The sequence below is a fragment of the Papilio machaon genome, chromosome 2 (assembly GCF_912999745.1).
Source record: "Papilio machaon chromosome 2, ilPapMach1.1, whole genome shotgun sequence".
Taxonomy (NCBI): domain Eukaryota; kingdom Metazoa; phylum Arthropoda; class Insecta; order Lepidoptera; family Papilionidae; genus Papilio; species Papilio machaon.
This window is the reverse complement of record NC_059987.1, coordinates 856814-883579: the sequence shown is the minus strand read 5'-3', so window position 1 is coordinate 883579 and position 26766 is coordinate 856814. Positions and strand designations below refer to the sequence as shown.

At 36.2% G+C, this 26766-nt stretch overlaps 1 protein-coding gene across 2 annotated transcripts in view; it reads left to right on the top strand.

Annotated features, from left to right (window-relative positions):
- The window catches only part of LOC106716072 (neuroglian), a 31231-nt gene extending 6654 nt beyond the window's left edge, over positions 1 to 24577 (top strand). Inside the window, exons 3-14 of one of the 2 annotated variants that reach the window (XM_045681003.1) lie at positions 6903 to 7520; positions 8947 to 9137; positions 13894 to 14169; positions 17224 to 17365; positions 17475 to 17602; positions 17685 to 17966; positions 18054 to 18421; positions 18495 to 19629; positions 21471 to 21678; positions 22251 to 22348; positions 22858 to 22915; positions 23802 to 24577. In XM_045681003.1, the coding sequence (XP_045536959.1) occupies positions 6903 to 7520; positions 8947 to 9137; positions 13894 to 14169; positions 17224 to 17365; positions 17475 to 17602; positions 17685 to 17966; positions 18054 to 18421; positions 18495 to 19629; positions 21471 to 21678; positions 22251 to 22348; positions 22858 to 22915; positions 23802 to 23934 (3637 nt within the window). In that variant the 3' untranslated portion in view covers positions 23935 to 24577. Of the gene's footprint in view, positions 1 to 6902; positions 7521 to 8946; positions 9138 to 13893; positions 14170 to 17223; positions 17366 to 17474; positions 17603 to 17684; positions 17967 to 18053; positions 18422 to 18494; positions 19630 to 21470; positions 21679 to 22250; positions 22349 to 22857; positions 23162 to 23801 lie in introns of those variants that run through there. The other variant, XM_045681001.1, reaches the window with a different exon arrangement.
- Positions 24578 to 26766: the final 2189 nt, after the last annotated feature.

The window sequence follows — 26766 nt, the reverse complement described above, 5'->3', positions numbered from 1 at the left end:
CCTGAAAATAAATTTAAAAAACGCGTATTTTAACTTATTGCAGCGCAGTAAAAATACATACATTGAAGGCTAAAGGACACCGATATCCAATGCCTTAATAAATTAAAAACGAATACAAACTGTTTTTACCAAAAAAATATTTTTATAAATATGTTTTTTATTATTATTTACACTTCTGCTTCCGCATCCGTTTCCGTTTCCGTTTCTGCTAAAATTTATTTTTGACATCTGTTTCCGTTTCTGGTTCCGGTAAGACACTTCCGTTGCATCACTAGTAATAATAGTCAATAAGTGTGGTATATCTTTACCCCGGTGTTAAGATCACATACAGCCGACCCATTTTCATGGAACTGCGCGTGCTGTTACCAACAACAAGGTGTGTCAAGCGGCAGAAATAGAATCGAACTCGTCGCGTTGATGTCATCACCTCGGACTGGTCTCGTGTGAAGGGCTCAGACTAATGTGCGGCCGAGGTCGGGGCACGTGTTTATATTAAACGTCTTTAAGACACCTACTGGTCATCGTCGTTAAATAATTCGATGAATAATAACGCTATTAATTTTCACCGTTGGTTCAATCATACTAATATTATATTATAATAATTTATATGTATATTTTCTGTTGGTAACCGTTGAGACAGTATTCTAAAGTAGGCATTTCGTCGTCCCAAATCAGTAAAGTTTATAAAATCGTCATTGCCACGGTCTGGGTAATTATTACCCAACCAATCCAAAGAAACATCAGTTATGTCCTTGCCCTATCTCGAAATGACGTCATGCAGATGCACTTGAATAATTTGTTTACATTGTATTGAAGCAAGTAGTCGCAGCACAGCTTATTGTGGGTTCGCACTGTCGTATGTTTTATGTGAATTTGGCAGTGCAAAATCACGGTTAACAGCTTTGTTTGCGTTTACGTAACAATGTCCTTACATCGGGGACGGTGAGGGCGATGCATTCGTTACTTATGCATCCAGTAGTCGTCTGCTCAGACCACGCTCGCTGAATACATTGTTCCGTTTTGTCGTAGACATTAAAAATTACGGTCTATCTTTGAAGCTGTATTATCACAGGCAATTTAAGCTTAGTATATAGATGAGACAACTATAATAAATTGAAAGGAATTAAAGGTTTTTTTTTCTTACTGAAAATTGTTGTCATGTTTTTGGAAATTAATTTTAACTTTAAATAAAAAGTTAACTTGTGACGTCATACATGTTCGCCAATTTAACCGTTGCTCAAACATGCATTCCGAAACGTGGGCCGGAAGATGCCGAGATGCGTCGCTTGCTTGTTGGTACCACTTCTAAATAAAGAGCTCGACAAACTGGTCGGTTGAGGCGCTAGTATGGCCCCTCGATGACTCAAGATAATAAAACTTAAAGCGATTTTAATTGACCGAGATTGAAGTTGCATTTAAACTCTTGAACTATAAAAAAGAATGTAATATTGTTACTAATATTATAAATGCGAGTAAAAGTTAATTTTTAATTCCTTGCGGACTGAGTAGCGGGCGATGGCGACAACTGGTTGAAAAAATATGTTATAATTTTATTTAAAAAATAGGTATTAGAATTAGACAATAAAAATAAAAAAAAAATATTAAATATTAATTTAATTTTTATTTAAAACAAATTATCATTAAAATTCATTGCAATTTCTGGATTTCAAATTTATGGCCTTTGCCCTTGCTTAGTTATTATTTAAAAGTAACAAATTGAAGATATATTTTTAAATTATGAAACATTAAACAAAACGTTGTTTATTAAAAACAGTGATATCATGAGCTGTAAATGTTCACGCAAAAGGTCAGTGAATATCTGCAAAGCGTATGATTTCATTTCAACTTCAAAGCTTTGTTATTCATCATCAAGTTTGTATTTTATTGAGATAATTTCATATGAATAAAATAAGTTTTAAACATTGATTTATTTATGTTTGATGTCTACAAAATGCTTTAAATAACCATTTTCCATTCCATCTGTATTTATTATAATGTATGAGGGTCTTAATACAGATGAACAAGATTCTTTATTCACCAACTAGCTTTTACCCGCGACTTCGTCCGCGCGGAATAAAAAAAATGCACACAAGATAAAAAAGTTCCTATGTCCGTCTCCTAGTTCTAAGCTACCACCCCATCAATTTTCAGCTAAATCAGTTCGAGCGATCTTGAGTTATAAATATGTAGTGTAACTAACACGACTTTCTTTTATATATATATAAGATAGATAAGTATGTGTGTATACATTCAACTATACAACTTATGTACATTTATAATCTACTTAAAGGTCGTACCGGTGTGCTCATGAACAGAAGAAAATATTAACTATTGCATTTTACTGTGGTCATAAGGTACAGTCGCGGTCGAAAACTTGCCATGACATACTCGTACTAAATTATAGTTACATAGCGGTATCCGATCATAAATGGGAATAGAATTTTGACTTTGACTGTACCATATCATATAATATTTGTAAATGTATAGATGAAGTTAACTCATTAAAGTTGTCATATAATTATAGAAGTGTCTGTGACGCAGTCTGCGTGTAGGGTAGGGAGGGGGGTTTTAGGGGTTGTTTGAGCTAGTCGCAGCGGCTACGCTTCCACATGAAGTAATGTGGTGAAAAGGCTCGAACCTCCCCCGACTCACTCGAGGGCCCTACACGTAAACTGATACTAAGCCTCTTAGACTTGCTCGTTAAACCACTTCCTAGACTTTCACCAGTCGTGGTATATAATAAATGCATATGCCTTTATCCTTATCTATTAGTTGAATTTTATCTGATTTATTTTACTTGTATCTTCACAAAAGGTTCGATGGTTAATAATATTTTTTTTATATTAAACTAGCTTTTACCCGCGACTCCGTCCGCACGGAATAAAAAATAGAAAACGGAGTAAAAATTATCCTATGTCCGTTGCCTGGTTCTAAGCTACTTGCCCACCAATTTTCAGTCAAATCGATTCAGTCGTTCTTGAGTTATAAATAGTGTAACTAACATGACTTTCTTTTATATATATAGATAGATTACATTAACTTATTATTTACATTAAATTTAACATCATTTTATAGTAGTACTTTTATACAAGTTATCGATTTTTTTACTCATGTCAAATTGGGTTGCAAGTTCGTAACGATTTACTTACAGAAACTAGTTCATATGTTCCTTTGTGAATTGATTTTAGTTCTGTTGTAAATTTTATCTTGTTTTATAATCTTTTGTTCTCTCTTTTGTGTTTTATAATTTTGTTTACGACTGCCTTGAAAATGTAATTTAGTAAAATTTCCACGAGGCGAGGCAACGTAATTACTTAGCCCGAAATTATCACATTTCCCCAAAAATATCTACTGTTGTAATTAGTTTTAATAATGATATGGAAACATAAAATTCTATTTTTTTTATTTTATTGTTTTTTATAAGTTAATAGAAGATGTAAAAATAATTTTATAAAATAGCATTTTTATCAAGTGTATCAAGTTTCAATATTATTACGAAACACGTAAGGTTAAATAATTTATATTTTTCAATTAGGATATTTCATATAACAACAGACTCCCCTAATAAAATGGCAATGGGTTTGGAACAATAGTAGTGTGAAAATGTCTATGGTAGCTTGCAGCATTTATTCCATTGCACCAGTTGAAGACAAAAGTGATGGCAATACAATGAGGAGCTTTTATGCTTTATGAAGTTTTCGTCTATTGTCTATGGTCGAACCGAAAAGTTTGAATAATTAAAGTTTTAGTTTTAAAATGTGGATATTTAAATATTTCCTTATTAACTAAGTTTTGAGGCTTAGTTTTGATAAAAAAATTAATGCTTTAATATCCGATTGGTGTTGATATTTAATTTGGTTTGTTCATCAAGCAGTTATTAATAACTAGCTTTTACCCGCGACTCCGTCCGCGCGGAATAAAAAATAGAAAATGGGGTAAAAATTATCCTATGTCCGTTTCCTGGTTCTAAGCTACCTGCCCACCAATTTTCAGTCAAATCGATTCAGCCGTTCTTGAGTTATAAATGGTGTAACTAACACGACTTTCTTTTATATATATAGATAGAAGATCTGAAAAATTGTTTTAGAAATGTTGTGTCGATACAGATTGTAAATTATGAATGTGAATTGTGTTAGTATGTTTTATTTATAAGTTTTATTGATGAGAACACGAGCATGTTATGATCGAGCAGCGTCTGGAAAGTTTTCCACTGATGGTAGTTGAATTGCTTTTATATTTGGAAGGTTATGATTGCTTTTATATGTGCGGATAAATGCTACATGCTAGTTGTTTTATAATTTTTAATAATAGCCATACCTATCGGCACTGAACCTTAAGCTTTCTAATATTTTATGTTGTGCCACTTGTTCATAGATTTGTTCGATAGCGATGCACCTATTGATCCTCCTTGAATAGGCTTTCAAATTAAATCAAATTGTAACACATGCTCGTAGTATATTTCTAAAATTTACATTTTTAAATAACCCCTACTGCTGAAATTGTTCATGCGTATTTTTAAATCCCTCTCCAAATCAAACGCCTAAATAAACAGCGTACAGTAATTGCAGAGATCAAAACTGGTCGGTATTGAGTGAGTACCGTCAGTATAACCGGAGGCGTACTTATTTCACGTTGTGAAGAGCCATAGCGCCCGGTCCCTGCCCCATTGACCCCCTGAGAATTTGTTACAGTGAAAAGCAATGTTTTCATGGAAATCCTTGACAAGTCACTGAACTTTCAAATGAAATGTATTAATGTACCATTAAGGAAGGTACAGGTGTGCAATAAATCTATTTTTTATTATTATAATTATAATAAGAAAGCAAGTAATTATACAATGTAGTTGCTTTGAAGTTTAACTTCCATGCCTTAACATTAACTGACTTACTTGTCTTGTATCGATTTTGTGGCTACACAATTCGTAGAACTTTGTTGAATGTGTTACAACCGTTTTTACGACGATATTATCCCCGGCTTGACTTAAGGTCTACAATGAAATGTTTCATATGTCGCTGTTATTCTGCTTGTGTAAATTTTAACAAAATTGCCACAAAAAAATATAAAGAGTCTAAAAGCTTTGCCAAGCTTAGAATGATACTGGCCATTTTTATAACATAAAATCTTCAAGGATGGCTATTACATTTCTATTTTAAAATAAATTATCGAAGTTATGTTATCCCTGACATAAATTAAACCCTTATCATTATTTTATAGTCAGAGTAATATCAGAGGCGGTCAATGTATTTGCGTATTTGATGTAGCCAGTGGTCATATATCATTCGTGAATCAGCCAGCATCCAATGAGTCAGGGCATTCACAGAGACGTTGCTGAACTCGGAAATGTTAACACATTATGACACAATTGGTGCACAACTAGTGCATGCGGGTAAATACGTCATAGTGCCGTTGTTTTAACTGATCTAAAGTACATACGTATATGTAATAATATAATGTTACAAGTACAATGAATGATTAGGTTTACCAGATTTTAAGAAAATTGAAATCAAGAGGCAATATTAGATGCTTTAGTTCAGTACAAATATTCTACATACATCATAACATCGTATACTACGTACATCTATTTCGCCTAGATATGTAACGACTGTTGACTGTAAATGAGGTTAAGATTAGACAAAGTGAACATAAGGATGATACGAGAGGGATGTGTCCGTTATCTGTTCTCTAACTAGATGCCATCAAACTCTTGTTTCTATCTACTTGACCAATTTTGAGAGATAAAGTAGCGATCAGTTTTCATATACTCGTTCAGTTTATGTATATAGTCTTACATAACTAAAGTTTTTAACCTATATATCTTCTAAGAAGACTATTATGCTTATGTACTATAGTGTAAAAGTAGGAGTTAACACGGAAATGGCGACTGGTCCTTACTTTCCCTAACTTGATCGACCAGCTTTATAAAGTGTTACAGATAAGATTTGTTGCACAGCTTCGATGGAGTTAGAACTTTTATTTCAATTAACACTCGCTAGTGTTAACTATATTTCTAAACATCCGATAAAAAGAGTTGTATCTCTTACGAATATATCTCTATAAAAATGTATTTGTTTTTTCGTAAATCTATCGATTTCTGCACGCTAATGTAATCTCAAGGTTTATTAAATGAACCTGCATACGAAAAGTGCTTTGTAATAGGTAATATATTGTAGTGATGTCCTATTATACTACTTAATTATAAATGTTCGTCATACATGTGACAGCGATACGTTCTTTTTGTCTTTGGAACGGTCCGCGGCCGACATGCCACCAAGCGGAGTATCGATGAGAAACTTGTCCTAACGGTCGTCTGTACTCGCTTCCATCTGACGTCATCTCTCTTAATAAACGCCATAACTACCGCGAATCACTTCCGATCGCTTATACAAACGAGTATACTAGTTCCATAAGTATGAAATATTTTTTAGTATTGTCCAAGTTGGGGTACCTGTATTTAACGCATTCAACATGTCTATAATTGGCTAGTCTAGGTTAGTTGACCTGGGTATAGTCTGCTGACCTTGTCATAATTTTGGTTTGACATGACCTGACCTGAAAATAAAACTAATTATAAAGGTATTAAGGTAAACGTACTACGGTGAAAAATAGTCAATTTCCGCATGTATGATATAGGTGTGTGGTGCAAAATCTTATGCAAGGTCGTTGCTGGCATGCAAAATAGTAATCAAAAACCACTTCAAAAAATCAATACCTTATTAATAGTTTCCTATACTTTTATCTAGGGAACTATAATTAAGACAAAAGCACTTACACTTAATCCAAAGAACATTACAAAAATCACGGATTCAGTTTATTTTTAGTCGTAGAAGTCGGAACACACTAAATTAAGAATTTTATTGTTATCGAAGTATTGACATTAACTAATGTCACTTTTTTGTCTCTAGGTACCGATGGATCAAAAACGGCAAACCTTTCGAATACTCGAGCTACGACACGCGAATCTCTCAGCAGCCGGGGCGAGGCACGCTGGTCGTCAGCAAGCCCCGGGACGAGGACCTCGGCCAGTACCAGTGCTTCGCCTACAACGAGTGGGGCACGGCCACCTCGAACTCCGTCTTCGTGCGGAAAGCCGAACTCAACTCGTTCAAGGAGGCGGATGGCCCTCAGCAGACAATCACCGCACAGGAAGGCTTTCCCTTCAAGCTTACCTGCGAACCCCCCGATGGCCACCCCAGCCCCAACGTCTACTGGATGTTGCAAGGAGACCAGGGACAGCTCAAAACCATAAACAATTCACGAATGACGCTCGATCCCGAGGGTAACCTCTGGTTCTCGAACGTAACTCGATTCGACGCTAGTAACGATTACGCGTACACTTGCGCCGCCAAGTCTGTCTTCCGTAACGAGTACAAGCTAGGCAATAAGGTGTACCTGGAGGTGCAGCAGACGGGCCTGTCGCCGGCACTGAATAAACACGAGCCTGTCCGTCAGTATACTTCTAGAAGGGTCGAGAAGGCGTGGCGCGGGAAGAAGGTGGAACTCTACTGCATTTATGGTGGAACGTGAGTATACATTTTTTTTTTCTCCGTAACACTGTGTTTTTTTATAACAATATTGGTTGTTAGTATTAAAGTTTGCAAAGCTAACTAGCAATTTCAGAGTTGTCCTAATTTCATTGAACCTTGCACTAGTTCTAACAAGAGCATCATGACCTATATTTTCCTGGGAATTTCGATCAATACAGCTTTTGACATAATTTTAGATTAGTGTTAAATTATTGTGCGTTTAGTCTTGAATATTCACTAATTTAAAATCTTTCGTAGTCATCAACTAGAATAAAAATTGTGTAATTTTTCCTTGCAATAGCGGTCTATCGCAACGACTTTCCATGGAGGTCCGACGACGGCAATCAAAAGCCGTTAGTCCTTGTGACGTAATAAACAACAATACCTATGACGTCATTATAATCGCTAAGTGCACGTTAGTATTGATTTTGAAGTGCAGCTGGCCCACACTGGGACAGTCGACCTCGGGTCACTGGGGTAGTGTCCGTAATTGTCAGTTATTACGTAATACTGTCAGTTATATTAATAGATGGATACGATGACACAATTGTTCATGTGTATACGTATTTTTATATTTTACAAATGTATATAATGTTTGTAAGTTTACTAAATATACAGTTGTTAGCATTGTAATTATGTTTCTATGAATTATTTATCATTAAAATCAATTTACATAATTTACTCAACTTATATAAATACGAATGTTTAGATGGATGGATGGGTCTTGATGAAATTTGGCATAGATGTAGATCATAGTCTGGAAGAACACATAGGCTACTTATTCTATAGGAAATTTGTTTTTTTATATTTTATAAGTCTTTCTAATCAGATATGTTCAGAATAAAACTGTTTAAGGATAAGATATTTTTACACTGAACAAAATTTTAAAATAATAACTCTTTACATAACACGGATTAAATCAGCAAATGGTCACAGAATGTCAATAGAAAATTGACTTGTTGTTACCTGCGACATTATTTGCTGGGGTCCTCTCGTGATTACATTTTCATGACATATAATGAAATTTAATTTTGATATACATATGTTATATCTCCACTCATGAAAGCTAAGATTTTATATATCTACGTATTTTGTTGTCATGAATTCTTTTGTGTTTTGGAACATGGCAAGTTATATACGCCCAATTAATAATTCATTAGTTTCCTAATACCTCGAGCGCTTGTCAGAAAATAATCAATGATTCATTTTTAGCCGTCGACCCATTCGTCATGGCCGTCATTTATGTGTATAGATTATAACACCCGTTCTCTATTTTTGTGTAGGCACTCGTCATACTATATTTTGTACTCCTGATATACCTAACTACAAGATAACTCACATGGATCCTAGACTAGTGTTAAAAAATTAAATATTCACTCTTCCAATACGATTCCCCTTGTTAAAACACAAGCTTTATTTACAGGCCACTGCCTCAAATAGTATGGAAGAAGAACGGCAGCCGTATTCTATCATCTCAGCGCATCACACAGGACAACTATGGAAAGACATTGGTGATCAGACGCGCAGGGTACGAAGATCAGGGCACGTATACTTGCGAGGTCAGCAACGGCGTTGGCACCGCGCAGACATACTCCATACAGCTCAATGTTGAGGGTAAGCACAAACTTGTTGATCTCATTGACAAAATTAGCTAATTGGTTACCTTAACTCTACCAAATTTAAAAGTTACCCTTAGTAACTTAGTAACTCATACACAATACACTTGAGAACTGCTTAAGTCATCTTTGAGTCGGCAGATCATCGGCAGAAAGACTCCATCTGGGTCCACCTTATGTTAGGTGACCATTAAGAGGATAGACGTCTTTTTTCTTACGTTCATGAGAAATACACTGTAAAGTAAACCTAAAAACCTATAAAATTCTCGTGTCACAATGTTAGTTACCATATACCTCCGAAACGGCTTGACCGAATTCTATGAAATTTTATATGGATTTGAGAATCGGCTATTATCTATTCTGCACACCTCTATTAAAATTTTTTTACTGTGCGCGGACAGATTCACGGGCGACAGCTAGTAATCTATAGGCAAATGATGACAAACAACATCACAAAGATCTTACGTTCTTATGCTTAGATGCAACATGAATAAAACATAATTTTGAATGCTTTACACCGGAACATCTTTGCCATGTGCAAGAATCTCAGCGACGCCATTACGCGAAATAGCGGAGTAAACGCCGAGAACCAACATCCATTATCATACAAACGCTTAGCGTCTCGTATGTCAGATGAAGCTTACATTACGTATTTCAATAGCAACTCCCAACTTTATTTTCACGATAGACAACTTGGATAGGAATTGACTCACCAATATGGTGGATTTTTTTATACATACATCGTAAAACTTTAGTTTTTTTTATGTAATTCTATTGGCATAGGTCTTCGATTTCCGGATCGATTAACTGTGTTGGAGCCACGTTGGCTACTAAAGGTGCAATGTTAGACGTATAGGTAACATATGGACGTACATTTGTCCGTGCGTACGTGTAGGGTGGTGTGCATTGTGGTATGCGGTCGTAATTCAATTGCCGAGGAAGTGCGCTAACTGCTATACACATGGACTATTTCGGCCAATGTGCCACACGTCATATGTTAATATATAGACACAGAAATAAATTTGCAATCCATTTGATTTCGAATATCGTACAGCAAACTGTCAGAGTTAAAATATATGTTGCTATGGCAGTGTTCGATCTAATGACGTTGTGAGCGTTAAATACTTAACCGAAGTAGGATTTCCAAACCATTACGACTTAGGGTCAAATAGAGGCTTACTTCTTGATCCTAAAAAGGAGAGGGACGCGTCAATAGTTCCTCTGGTGTTGCGAATGTCCATGAGCGTCTTAGCGTTTAACCCTTAGCTTATATCGACGCTGGAAAGCATAAACGCTGTAACCCTTGAAAACTCGAAAATATGTTTTACGAACGAACGATAATGATTTTATTATAGGTTAGCACAAACTACACAACATTGCTAAATACTGCATGCTTGTAGGCGTATCAGCTCACGAGTTATGATTTTTTTTCTAAAATTCCGAAAGTATTTTGGCTCTCCTGTAAAGTTCATACTTTCGGGGTTACAGCGTTTACGCTTTCCAGCGTCGATATATAAAAAAATGGGTAGGGAATAAACTTCCTCGACTTGGGGTTCCGTTGTGAGTAATGTTATTGACCAGTGGTGTATGAAATAGGTAATTAGCACGCTTATATGGTTTCAATGAAATTTGAATTTGAAGCCATTAAAACATTCACACGACGACGTCGATGGTGGACGTTTAAAAAAAACTCGAATTGGCATAACTGTTTTGTTTACCACAATACGGTCTGATTCGATCTGAGAAAATATTAACTATTACTAAAATATTTTTTTATCCATTTAAATAATCATCATAAAATGAAAATAGTTAGAAATTAAAACAATATTTTTTTTAAAGTAATGGTTCAACTTTGACAGTGTATTATCAAAGTTATTCTTTTATAAGCATTTGACACTTTCCTGATTTTTTCTTGAGTACGTAATATACATTAGGAATTGTATCCACGTCCCGACTTATGTCCGAGTCACGTTATTGAAGCGGCAGGATTGTGTAGCGTCGTATATATCGTAGTAATTAGGCCCCTTGGGACGTTAAACGACGTCCGTATAATTCGTATATTTATATACATAAATGTGCGTCGAACATTTGTGGATACAAAGATATCTGTAGATTGTATATTTGGAATATCGAATCGTGTTATAAAATAAAAATAAAATAAAAATATATATATATATATATATATATATTAGGGTGATTCAAAAAAAAATTTTAATTTTTTTTTTTAACCGATACCCTCTCAAATGTTTCTATTTGATATAAAAAAAATTCTCACCAAACCCGAGCCCTATAGCTCAACTCTAAGGGGTCGCTACTGTTTTTTTATTTTCCCATTTAATTAACATGGGAAAAATCGTTTTTTGTTTTAAATTGAATTTACACATAATTAACGCAATTTTTTATAAAAAACGATTTTATATTCTTAAAGTAGAGTCTTCGAGCTTTCCAAAACTCTATTACAAAGTACAATTATCATTTACATAAAGACTAATTACAGCTATTTAAAAATCACTAAATTTCGAAATTTGTAATATATAAAAATTCAATGCTTACTAATAGTTTAAGTAAAAATTTTGAGGATTGTGCAAAAAAAAAAATAATTCCAAGCATTTTTCAAATTTCGAAATTTGTAATATATAAAAATTCAATGCTTACTAATAGATTAAGTAAAAATTTTGAGGATTGTGCAAAAAAAAAAATAATTCCAAGCATTTTTCAAATTTCGAAATTTAGTGATTTTTAAATAGCTGTAATTAGTCTTTATGTAAAGATAATTGTACTTTGTAATAGAGTTTTGGAAAGCTCGAAGACTCTACTTTAAGAATATAAAATCGTTTTTTATAAAAAATTGCGTTAATTATGTGTAAATTCAATTTAAAACAAAAAACGATTTTTCCCATGTTAATTAAATGAGAAAATAAAAAAACAGTAGCGACCCCTTAGAGTTGAGCTATAGGGCTCGGGTTTGGTGAGAATTTTTTTTATATCAAATAGAAACATTTGAGAGGGTATCGGTTAAAAAAAAAAATTAAAAATTTTTTTTGAATCACCCTAATATATATATATATAAAATAAATATAAAAGTATACTCGTATATAAATAAGGTACTTCTGGTAGTTAAATTATTAATTCAATTTATTATTAATCAATCTTTAGTATACTTATATTAAAAACGAGCATTCGTCTGCGACTCCGTGCGCGGAATATGAATAAAAATTATAAATAGCCAATGTGTTCTTTCACACTATGGTCTACTTCTATGCCGAATTTCATCATGATCCGTTGAGCCGGTCCGAAGATACCTTCAAACAAATATCCATCCAAACATTCGCATTTATAATATTAGTAATATTATAAGTAAGGTGAAGCTTTTAAGACATTATAATTTCAGATTTACCAAAAAAAATAGAGAAAAGAAATGAGTTATAAAGATGTGACGTGATGTTTTATAAGAATTATTTTTTAATGTTAATTAGAAACAGATTTACAGTCTGTTCACAGAAAACTGTACACATTTTGAATTGCAATTCGGTAACATTAAGTACTCGTAAGTGATTTAAGAGAGTCCAGTGGGTCAACAGGAATTGCTGTTGTTAATTGTCGCACCGGAGATATTTGGCTGGATTCCACCACACAACCCTCCAACGATTATAATTCAAGAGCTGTATTCTTTTGGCTCTTTCCCTCGCTTTTAAATTTATGATGTCAACTGAAATGCATTATTTATTACTTTCAATGAAATTTTCCTTTACATTTTTCATTTGAAAACTTTTTGGCGTGGTTTTTATTTTTAACTAGGGTAATAATTATAACAAAAGTAGTGGAGATTAATACGTTGTGTTCATTAATTATTTTTTTATTTTCTATTTGTTTTACTTTTTTTTCGTATAATCACTTTGAATGGCCAGTAAATCGAAATGTGTTGACTTAATCCAATAAAGTAAAAAATTTAATTTCCACTGGAAGATGTGCTTAATGATTTTATATTTTTGATTAGCTGTCTACCGCGACTTCGTCTGCGCGCAATTTAAAAAAAAACACGGATAAGTAGCCTATGTGTTCTAATTGCTTCTTTCATATTAATCAATTGAAAATTAAATACATTATTAGGTATGTATGTACTTCACACCTCTTGATAAATACTGATTAGTATAAAATCTTACTCTTCTTAGACAGTGTCTATTGTAAGTGCTTACTACAGATTGCGACGTAAGACTAAATCGTAGCAGATTAAATATTTTTAAAGTACATAATATACTTGCATACAATTTTCATGCAACATGTACCACGTCCTTAGTACATTGACGTCATGCAATTTAGATGTCCCGTTTGTATTGAGACACGCGACGCGTCCTTATTCCCGTTCGCACAAGCATTAGTCTGCAAATCCATCTTTTCTTTCTTATAATTCAGTATAATGATGTGCATTTTTACATTTGAATAGTACAAAATTAACAGTGTAAAATGATGACAATATATTTGTGTAAAGTTGTAAAGAGGTTTGCTATGAACACAGCGTTGTTCCAGTAATATCTGTGCGACTGGTAATTGCGGTGGACACGCGACCCAATGTCACGTGTCCGTTTTGTTAATTGTTCGCACGCTACTGAACGCACGCATAAATCTCATACATACATTCTTTTCAAAAATGCTCACGTAAATGTATTTAATACATTTTTAGTCAGCCTTTCTACGAATTTTATTTTTTACAAGAGAATTAATTATTCATAACTAATCATCACATTGTATTCCAGCTGCACCATTCTTCACGGAGGAGCCGCAGTTCCAGAACCTGGCTGAAGGGGAGACGGCGGTGATCAACTGCCGTGCGGGGGGCACGCCCGAGCCCCAGATCTCGTGGGTACACAACGGCAAGCCCATTGAGCAGGCGGAACCTAACGCACGTCGCCAAGTCACAGCCAACTCTATCATCATCACCGACCTCGTGAAGAAGGACACAGGAAACTACGGCTGTAACGCAACCAACTCTAATGGTTATGTCTACAAGGACGTCTATATAAATGTGCAATGTGAGTATACTATATTATTTTTAGGTCTTTACGTTTGAGTGTAAGTTACGTCTAAGCGCTAGTCTAGTGCACTACCGCGCCCCTTTGTGGGCAATAATGACTCTAGCAAAAAGATGCTATAGATTCTTACAAAATCTACTAGTCTTCTAGTTATTTAAAAAAAAAAAAGAATGGGACCCATCTGCAAGCACTTCCTTTCGATTAAAATAATTTTTATCAAAATCGGACCACCAGGGGCGGAGATTCGCAGTAACACACATAAAAAAAAAATTCAGTCGAATTGATAACCTACTTCTTTTTGAAGTCGGCTAAAAAATATGTCACTTTAATGTTCTTTTCTTTTAATTTTCACCAATATTATTATTATAGTAACGTTAGTAAGTAAAGTTATGCCGTTAAAATAGCTTAGGAAATGAAAATCCTGACGCTGTTCACAATATCAAGTGTGTCGTTACACTTTAAGTTTCAAACTTCATACAGTTCAAATTAAGTGTGCGATGTGTTCACTTCCTTAGTAATTACGTGAGCTCTTGTAATGTCAACAAAGCACTCTTCAGCAGCGGAGAGAAGCGGATGAAAAGATACGCACAAATTCTCATACCATTCATTTCACGTTACAAAATGTCACATTTGCATACCATGTTGACTTTGCTATTCATACAGATTTGTATGGAGCTCTATTTGACACTAATTTGAAATATAAATAACTAGTGAAAAGGTGAATTGCATTTAATTTTAATATAAATTTAAATAACTCTTAACAATGTTATGCCAGTGAGAGGAATGTAAGTATATAGGTAGTTGGTATTTAGTGAGTGTTAGTTTGTTTCTAGTTCTTTGTCTTGCTTCTTACTAATATTATAAATGCGAATGTTTAGATGGACGTATGGATGGATGGATGGATGTTTGTTAGAAGGTATTTCCTGAACGACTGCATGGATCTCGCTGAAATTTGGCATAGATGTAAAACACAGTCTGAAAGGAACGTATAGGCTACAAATTAAGTTTTTTTTAAATCCCGCTCAGACACAGTCGCGGGCGACAGTTAGTGAGTCTATATTTAGAATAGCGATTTTTAATTCTAAATCATAAAGAAACGCCTCAATTGTCAAGGACTGCATCAAAGACGATGTGTTCGTGCAATTCGGTTGTGTGTTGAGATTGTTTGAAAGCCTTAAATATGTCACGCAACGAATACACACGCAATAACCTCGTACAATATCGTCCTAAATAAAAATTAATTGGTCATATCCTTACTGGACTGAACTAAAATGGTTATTCCTGTATCCTAACAGCCACTTCGTACTGCTGGCACGGTAAACTATAACAATATCTGTCAGTTACAATTAATCATACCAAAAGTTTGTACAATGATCAGATTTGAACGTTAAAATCAAGATGTTAAAGTTGATTTTGCTATGCCCTGATTTGACATCTGCTTTACTGCTTTTTCAAAAAAAAAAAATAGATGCGTTTACAAAAGCACAATGTAGTTCATTGATCCTATACAAATTGTTGCAATGCAGAAGTTTTTTTGTTTGGCTTTTTTAATGTTATATGTTTGGGTATAGAAAGATTTGTGCAGGGTACGGTTGTAGGATTTATGTTTCGTTTTTATGTGCAAGGGGACGTATTTTATACTTCGGAAATGCTACTCCAATTCAACCCTAGTATTGTCAAAAAATACCAGGATGTTTTTTTAATATTACTAAAGAGACTAAAATCCCCGAACCAAAACAAAATGTTGTCTATGTTTTGTCAAAGATAATTACAGGGATATTGTCAGGGAAACTAACGGTTCATAAGGTTGTCTTATTTTAGATAACATGTATAATAAAGAAAGGTTTTCTTTTTTTGCGAAATAAATATCTTTAAATCGAATTCAGTTTTTGAGCAAACGCTAGAGACAAAAGTAAAGAAGGGACAATTTACAAAGTAGGCAAAATATTTGTAGTACACTCGAGCAAGATAATACACCCTCTTCACATATAGCTGGCTGTACAATTTTCTTGAAAATTGGTATTATGAAGTGGAATGACCCGTACTTCGTCGGTCAACACCCCTTGACATTACCCCAGCAAGGGGATCCAAGACGATAACATTTTTTCCTAGGGGTTGGCTCACGTTAGGGTAGCCGCAATATATATGAATAATTTTATCACAAAGGATCACTACGTGAAATCGTGCCGTTAGCTAATAAAACTTACGTTAATATAAATTTTCACTCACTCACTCACTCACGTATATTCAGACAGCGTTTTCACATTTAAAAATTTTATACTTGGTTCCACGATTACAGATGAGGAAGTCAAATCCCCTTCTTTACCTACTCATGATTAAAATGCTGTCGGTTGAAGCACAAAGGCCGGGTACGAACCGCGTCACTGCGCGTCGCCACCTATACCTGAATGCCATTGTGCTCTCACCCCAACATCCCCTCACTATGACGCATTTGTGTTGGTTCGATTCCCACGAACAATCGAGTGCTCTCGCATTATTAAATATCACAGATTATCTGTTAAGTAGTTCATATCACAGTAAATATTATGTGATTATTATTTTCGTCTAGGATTATATTTCACGCTGTTTTAACTATTAACATTTAAGACATGCTGGAGCCAGGATAAACGTGTTCAGCGAAAATAATCTTACGAATCTGTTTGCGCGTACTAATGGAGCGAGAAAAATAACGTTTTACGTATTTAGGACAATACGAACTGAAGATAAGATTGATATATTGGTTGTCTTGCATTTCTAAACTGTAATACGTAACAGTTGCAAATGGTAGGATACGTCAATTGTATCTGGGACATCCTTATGAGTTGTGGAGCTCTTCGCACGCCCACGATGCAATCTGCTCTCAGCGGAACTGTCACTTCCGTATGCATCTTACGTCAACCAGACAGTAACAACAGTAAGGTTACTCACCTGGACGTTTACAGTTAATATGCAGTTAGTTTCTCAGGTCTTGCGATTACTTCTTCATTTTCATGTTGAAAGTAACTTGGGAGTTCATCGTTATTAGGGAAAATTATACGTAGTTGTGTATTGCAGCGATTCCGCCCGAGATTAAGGAGGGTCCGGAGAACCTGACCAAGGTGGACGGCTCCGAAGCGGTGCTCAAGTGCCGCGTGTTCGGTGCACCTCGCCCCATCGTAAAATGGATGCGCGACGACGTCGACGTCACCGGAGGAAAGTCAGTACATCAAGTAGCTTAACACATTCATATTTTAGTTTAATTCATTAGTTCCACAGGAATGTATTAATGTGTTCTTCTAAAATGTTGGAAAACATTTGTGGTTTAGGTACAACATAACGGCGGAAGGCGATCTTGTAATCCGAGATGTGTCCTACACCGACGTCGGAACCTACGAGTGCTACGCCAAGAACAAGTTCGGCGAGAAGTCTGCCTACGGCTCGCTCACTGTCAAAAGTCAGTATAACACTGTTGAATTAGTCCTTAGAGACATATAATATGTGATGACAGCAATTTCACAGTACATAATGTGTTCCAGAGCGCACTGTCATAACGGACAAGCCGGATAACTACGAGGTGGCTGCGGGCTCGTCGGCGACGTTCCGCTGCAACGCGCACGCGGACGACTCGCTGCGGCTCGACATCGTGTGGCTGAACGACGGCCAGCCCATTGACTTCGAGGCCCAGCCGCGCTTCCGCGTCACCAACGACCACTCCCTGCTCATCTCCGACACCAGCGAGCTCGACTCCGGCGAGTACACCTGCATCGCGCGCACCAGCGTAGACGAGGCGCGCGCGCAGGCCACGCTCACAGTGCAGGGTCAGTAGACCTCCCCCTCACCTCCCCTCCCTCACGTTCCTCATCTACACACACACACGAACTGACGCAACCAATGATCTCTTACAGATAAACCCAACCCACCGGCACTGGACGGCGTCGAATGTCACGAGAAAGTGGCCACCCTTCGCTGGCACTCGATGGGCGACAACCGCGCTCCCATCCTGCGCTTCTCCATCCAGTACAATACGACGTTCACACCGGACACGTGGGACGTGGCCAGCGACAACGTGCCCGCCATCGACACCTCGTGGACCGTCGAGCTCAGCCCCTGGGCCAACTACACCTTCCGCGTCATGGCCTGGAACAAGATCGGGCCCTCGGCGCCCTCCGCGCACTCCGACGTCTGCACCACGCAGCCCGATGTGCCCTACAAGAACCCAGACAACGTCGAGGGCAAAGGACGCGATCCCACCAACATGGTCATCTCCTGGACGGTCAGTATATCTGTTGAGTATTTAAGTTATTATATCTACTTTTGTGTACTAAATTCTGTGTTGATTTTTTCAGAAAATGCCTCAAATCGAACACAACGGTCCCGGTTTCTACTACCTGGTTTCGTGGCGGCGCAACATCACGGGGCAGCCGTGGAGCGACCAGCAAGTCACCGACTGGCAGGACACCGAGCTCATCGTGCCCAACACGCCCACCTTCCAACCCTACAGGATCAAGGTCATCGCCGTCAACTCTAAAGGAACATCCAATGTAGCCCCCGTCGAAGTCATCGGGTGGTCAGGAGAAGACACCCCGTTACAGGCGCCCTCCAACTTTACCCTAGTACAAGTGACCACCGGCACTACGGCCCTGCTCAGCTGGAACCCCGTGTCTCCCGACTCCGTACGCGGACACTTCAAGGGCTACAAGATCCAGACCTGGACCGACGGGGAGGAGGACAGAGTCAAGGAGATCCTAGTTAAAGCCGACGCATCAAGTGCTCTCGTCTCCAAGTTCAGGCCCTTCAAGAAAAACAATGCAAGGATCTTAGTTTACAACGGACGTTTCAACGGACCTCCAAGTGAAGTTCTAAGCTTCCTCACTCCTGAAGGAAAACCCGGCACCGTCAAGTCATTCGAAGTATACCCCATCGGATCATCGGCTATGCTACTCAAATGGGACAAACCGATCGAAGAGAACGGAGTCCTGACAGGTTACAAGATTTACTATCAAAAAGTAACTGGAACCGCTCTGGGACCATTACAAGAGAGGAAGAAGGAAATCGATCCCAAATTTGACCGCGCAAAGTTAGCAGGTCTGGAGCCTAACACTAAGTACAGGATCGAAATACGAGCTAAGACGAAGGCTGGTGAAGGAGAAAAGTATTACGTGGAACAAACCACTAAAGCCATGGTTAACGCGAAGCCGGACATTCCAGTCTTTGAGACTATGACGGTGCCCGCTAAGGAGGGGACAGCTCATATCCTGGTACGGTGGATACCTTCAATGGATGGTCATCCTGGCACTCACTTCGTGGCGTGGTACAAGTTGAAGGGGCATCCAGACTGGCTGAAGACCAATGAGATAACGGAGGATGACTATGTGATAGTGACAGGCCTGGAGCCAGGGCAGGTGTATGAGGTGAAGGTGACGGCCCACGATGGAGAGTACTTCAGTACCAGTGAGATCAAGGATGTTGATACAACTATTGGTGAGTATTTATTAGAGTAGATAGATAACATTAAAAAAACTTGTGAGCCGTCATGGGACGCCTGGCAGATGTGAAACATCGTGTGTGTACAAGTAATATGCATAAAATATTATAAGTATAATATAATATAAGCAGAGCTGGGCATTAACTCGTTAATCCGTTAATCGTTAATTAACGAAGTTAACATTTTGCTTAACGGATTAACTTTTAAGTTAACTTCAAAAAGTGTTAACGCTTTTGTTAACTTCCGTTAAATTCAACTTCCGTTAAAAAAAGTCCGTTAATCGTTAAATTAGAAACTTGGAGACGTGCTGTCATTTTGTTTAAATTACGTGCCACGCCACGCTCGTAAGTTCAACTATGTTGGGCGACTGTCGGCGACTCGAATGGTGAACGAACGAGTTGATAATTGATATATGTGAAGTTCGCGTGCAAATGTGATGCATCAGAGCGTCCGGGAAAGACGTGACCAACAGGACAAAATCAAAAGAAGGTTCGAAATAGTATATTTCATTACGAGTATATAAAACAAGAGTATGTAATAGCCCACATTCCGAACGCTCTTCGTCCCTGCAATACCCTCCAATCCCTTTTTGAGCAACTGTATTAAAACAATTTTTTACTCGTACTTTTTCTTTAGCTTTTCCAAACTCGTGCGTTCTCTTTCCCAACTGTCAAAATAATGTCTATTAAAAAGAAAAAAACCAACCACGAAGTTTTTACAAAAAAAATCATTGATGTTTTTATGATTCATGCAAATATTTCTAAAAAGAAGTTCCTAATTTGTTAGAATATCAGATTTAATGATTTGATTCAATGAATTAGGTTAGGTTTCATTTTATTTCATCTCATTAAATTTCATTTTCATTTAATATCAATAAAAATAATCTACTGAAGACTTTGCCGTTTGGGCATAGTTCCCTTTGCTTACCCAGAATGGGTGAAGAAAACAAAAAAAATCTCTGTTTGTATTCTTTTACAGTTGGCGCCATTTTTCAAACATTTTAGTTAGTTGAGTTTATTGTGTTTTTATTATTCTATTAAATTGCTTCATTTTTTCGCAACTGTATTTAAATAGTTGTTTAGTACACGTGCGGAACTGTCATTACAACATGTTCCAACTGTCAACCCTCACCTTCGGCTGCGCCTCGGTTTGGGTAGACATTTGTCGGAACTCTGCAATGACAGGCTTTCCGCAATCGTAATGAAATATACTATAATGCATTCATACTTGTCTCCAATACTAATTTGTTATAGAATGTATAGTCAAATTACTATTTTAAACAAGTGTCGCCACAATAACTGTGAAATTAGTATGTATAATTTTGGTATGGTTAACTGTTAACGATTAACTTTAACTTGCGTTAAATTTTCGAGAATTTAACGCTTTAACGATTAACGAAGTTAATTTTTTAATTAACGAATTAACGATTAACGAAGTTAACTTTTCGATTAACTGTGCCCACCTGTGAATATAAGTATAATATATTTATAAGTATAATAATATAAATATATTACGGCTCACAAGTTTTTTTTAATATTGTTTTAGTTTGTATTAAGAAAAATATATAAAATTAGACAATAAATAAATATGTGGAATAATAATAAAAAATAATATTCAATATAATATAAACTAAATACTATATATATAATAAACTAAACACAAAAAAATACATATATGTATACCTTAGTATAGCGTGGCGACCCGTCGCCACGGCAAGCGTCGCCACGCAAACAATTCGGTTTACAAGTGATCCTATAGATGTTTCACATCAAAAAATTAAAGGCAGTCGTCGTGTAATTTGAGTTTTGTTATTGATAAATTTGTGTATATTTTCCAGACGGTCCTATGATATTGCGCGATGACAAGATGGCGACAGCTGGGTGGTTCATCGGCGTGATGCTGGCGCTGGCGTTCCTGCTGCTGGTGCTGGTGCTGGTGTGTGTGGTGCGGCGCAACCGCGGCGGCAAGTACGACGTGCACGACCGCGAGCTCGCACATGGCCGCCGTGACTATCCTGACGGTGGCTTCCATGAGTACACACACCCGTATGTACTACTATCATAAAACTACATATCGAGGGGTGAAAGGCTATTTCTTTTAAGCGACATTTTTTGCGATATATATTCAGAATCAGAAGAATTCCCTGATTCTGAACCACCACCCCTCGATATATATTTATACTAGCTGTCGCTCGCGATTTCGTTCTCGCGTGATTTAAAAAAAAATTAATAAGTAGCCTATGTATTCTTCTACACTATCTGTGCTAAATTTCATCAAGATCCGTTGAGCCGTTATGGAGATACCTTCTAACAAATATTCATCCAACCATTTCAAGTTTTGCGTTTATAATATTAGTAAGATATAGTAGATTTTAGTAAAAAAAAAAATTGTGTTATATTTGCCTACTAATAAGTCGGGCAAAATTCAAACATTGATATGCTATGTTGTTGCCATATCACTATATATTAAAAAAAATGGGACCCATATGCAAGCACTTCCTTTCGATTAAAATATTTTTGAATTGACGAATTGATAACCTCCTTCTTTTTGAAGTCGGTTAAAAAATAAAAATTAATACATTTATTGCACTGAATCATCTCCATGTTTGTGACGTCAGACTGGACAACAAGTCGCGGCACTCTATGAGCAGCGGCACAAAGCCCGGCCCCGAGAGCGACACTGACTCCATGGCGGAGTACGGCGAGGGAGAGACTGGTAACTAAACGTTGCTTACAGCATTCCATCTGCGTCCTTTATCTACATCTACAACTATCATTGATCTAGGTCTATCCTAATCCAAAGATGTCTAATTGAGAATTTCAAGTCCTAGCAATTAATTAGCTAAAATTGTTAACCTTAAATACAGAGCTCAATGTCTATGGATCTATAAAAGGCAATTTAGAGCGATTAAACATTAGGAAAATAAGTAATTTTTTTTTGATGTGAAACATCTATAGGCTCACTTGTAAACCGAATTGTTGGCGTGGCGACGCTTGTCGTGGCGACGGGTCGCCAAGCGATACTGAGGTTATATATATATGTATACCTCATATTTTTTTTTATTAATAATATTTAATATTTTATGCATATTATTTGTACACACACGATGTTTCATATCTGCCTGGCGTCCCATGACGGCTCACATTTTTTTTTGTTTTTTTTTGTTATGCATTGTTGCATGGTATCTATGTGTTGTGCGTTGGCTGTATGCATGATGTTTGCAGCTGGTATGAACGAGGACGGCTCATTCATTGGCCAGTATGGCCGCAAGCGCCGCCCCCCGCCCCAAGGACAGCCGGACTCCGCCTCGCAGGCCTTCGCCACCCTCGTCTGAACTCTACCCAATACCCACTATCCACTACCCAAACACCAATACCCAATACCTTTCGATTTCCTTGTGTTGTCTTGAAACTTATCACTCCATAGAGCATAACAGCTATTTTTGAATCTCCATAATAAAATGTGCATGAAAATGGCGTCATTAATAATTCATAAATTTCTTAAATTGAAACATTAATAATTTGATAACTTCAAATATAAATTCCAAATAATGTTAAATGTTTTAACTTTAATAATCTCAAATTTAGATTATAAAATGTTCGAATTGGTTGTTTAAATTTTACCTTAAGTGTTTGTATGCTTAAGTATTTCCTTGGTTTTTATTCTACTATTTCAGAAATAGTATTTATAAAGATCGACGTTCGCTGACTATGCAAATATTGCACGAATCTCTTCTTATAGGTTATATCTTAAGTACAGAATAAGTTAAGCCTTATTAGGTTGTAAAAATATATGATGAATAACTTAGAGAGTTGCAATGAATGTTTTACTACTTTAAGATTTTATATGCACGAGCTTTGTTATGTTATTGGTTTGCATTTATTTTTAGAATAGATTAGACGTGTCCTTGTTTCCGTCCTTGTCTATTCCTCCTTCGATTTTTGTCTATGCACGAGCAGCCAGTTTGTTTTATTTTTTTTCATGAGGTATGATTTTTGTTTTTTTATTTTTTATTTTGACTTATTTCTTTGCTTGTTTTAACCTAAATACTAAGACCTATTTTTTTTTACTTTCTATAAATAAATATAACTGCATTGGCTCCTTGCGAGGTCTGATCCGTAGACCTTACGAGGTAGCAGTATGAATATATGTAATAATTGTATGTATATCCAGGTCGTTTCACTGAGGACGGGTCGTTCATTGGTCAGTATGTGCCGGGTGCGAGAGTGCTGCCCCCACCGCCCGCGCCCGCCGCCCCGCCCCCGCCCCCGGCTGGAACACACCCGCCCACATATGTCTAAGCCACGCCCACATATGTCTAAGCCACGCCCACAGTCAACAACATCTATTATTATGCCTTCTAGGATATATTCCGATATATAAAACAAGGCAGAGAGATAAATAACAGAGGATTTAGTGTTTGTGGTTTTGGTTAATGTGTTAGGTACAGCGCCATCTATAGTTAAAGAAGTTATGTATGTCTCAGTTGTTGTTATTTAAGATCTTCATGTTGTACTCGCGGATAGAATTTGAATGCTTCAAGATGTCAATGTTCTCATTGTTTAAGAATGTAAGTTAATATCGTACACGGCCTTTTATGAACGAGAATCGATTTGTCACAAGCGAAATCATTAACTGCCAATATGGCTTTTTTTATTTAGGATCGAAAAAACTGATATTTAGTTAAAATTTATTAGTTTGATGGCCAAAAGCCTTGTATCGGTAGACGAAACTTGATCCAATAATTTTTTTTCAGTACCTCATTCAAACTTTGGCAGCATATTTGAATAGATTCAATATGAAAATCTGAAAATAGATTGTGTTTTTTTCATGAGACTGATTTTAAGTAATGAAGTGAATTAGTCGTCATAATTTCTTCGCTCACTCGAATATCAAGCTTCTGTAGTTTTTGCCATTTGACAGCTTTATTGTTTTTTTTTTTTATGTAGTTGATATTACAAGACTGCATTTACATAAAATATCAAGATATAAACTGAAATTAACCTAAATCTTAACAAAAAAAAAATTGCAAAAACTATTTAAAGCGCCCAGTAAACGAAAAAATTTTTTTTTCAAACATTAAAACTGCATTCTGTCAAATATAAAATTTGATAAAAAAAATAATCGTTTACTTGGCATTTTATTCGATGTAATTGAAAAATGGCCGCTTTAGATTGTAGAAATGATGTTTGATGTATATCAATTATTTGTAAACTAAGGTAACGGTAAAGTGGTGAACATTTGAAAATTAAGGAAAAGATATTTTTGTCACAGAAAATGGGGGGAGGGGGAATTTAGCTCTGGAAGCCGGTGGTCAGACTCGTCTTACAGATTAAAAAATATTTCTATATTAAATAAAACAGTAATTAACTTGGAGTAATATTTTCGCTAATCAATAAAACGGTGATTTGCAAATTAATATTTTTTTATATCAAATGCATATCTGTACGAAATTAAGCTTTGCTATGGACCACAAAAAAAACTATTTTATATGAATTTAAAAAGCTCTCTTGTCAATTTCAATATAAATTTTCGATAAATATTTCATCACGCTTAAATTTCATTATTTTCGTACATAGATTTGACAGTGACATTTTCAAAATGGCTGCCAATTTGAATTTAAATATATTGTCATCCCTTTCACACTGTTAGAAGTAACAGACAGCTATATGTTGTAAAACAAGTGTTACGGCAGTGAAATTGCTTGTAACGACATAAAACAAGGTGACTGGTGAAATACTAACAATATTGAAGGAGTGCATTCGGGACTTGATTTTGGTGAAGTTTACGTAGTAAAATTTATATTTTATATACTTCATATATTTCCAAAATTTCCCTATAAATAAATGAAGTGTGGATATTATATTGCTGACGAAGTTGATTTTGGCAAAGTAACGTCATTACACGCGAACTGTGACCACGACTTGCTTATTATTTAAATTTCGTTTAAATTTACTCAGCAGTAAATTAATATTTATTTTTGATGTTTATTTTTTTCTTATATGATCGTCAAATAGCCCATACTCAAGTAATATTAATGTCTCACCAAACATCCTGTATATATCGATCTAGTTAACAATATGCATTAAACACAATTACACATTTAAAGATGTAAACGTGTTTTTGCTAAATTAAAAGGATCTATGCGGCATCTTTTCAAATATGATTGATACTTTGAGGGCGTCTCCTTTAAAAATGTCAATTTGCACATTGGCCCTTATTCGTAGGAGTAGAGTTGCCAGGCGTCCGGATAAAGCCAGACATAGGTAGGCTTTTTGTTTGCTTGTCCGGCCAAAATAAATGGTTTTCCGGCTTTTGTTAGGCTTTTTACATTTCCCAAACGAGAGTGTACCTATTAATACTGAGATAAAATCCTAATTATTATAGGGTGTCCGATCTTTCTACCCAAATGTCCGGCCTAACTGGCTGGTCTGTCCGGCTAGTAGGTTTGGCGACCTGGCAACCCTACGTAGGAGCCATCGAAATATAGATGTTTATGAATAATGGTATATTTTTGTAAAGCAGACAGTTTGACCACCGCGCTGTGTTGGTGCTTTGCGGTGTTTGACGGAGTTTGTATTCGATGTTGTGATCGTATTTATATTGTAGGCGCGTTGGAGAGCACGGCTTTTGTTATTTAAACACACAATACTATTAATAAAATTGACATTTAAAAAAATGTCATATTGATACTGAGTTGGTGAAATACTTTTTCGGAATCTCAATTTCTCTTTATATCGTTAGATAACTTATAAAAATTAGTGCTTATTAATTGTGTGCCCTCATTTTAGCATCAGTTAGCATCATCATCAGCCATACGTCCCCACTGAGGGGCTCTAAGCCTACCCTAAGTTAAGGGTGAATAGGTCATTGTCAACCACACTGACTCAGTGTGGTTTATTTGACTTTAACATCAGATCTGTTATATATTATCTTTCTAAATCCATTCATTTATACAAATTGTGTTTTTTTTTAATTCTTACACCCCTGCGATAAAATGTCTTGATCGTATCTCTCATTAGAATTAAGTCTAGATTTTCGTGTTAACTATTCTATAGCTAACGTTCGCTTTGGCATTCTATTAAATAATATATTCTTTGCTTTATAAATATTACCTATACATCGCTAACAGA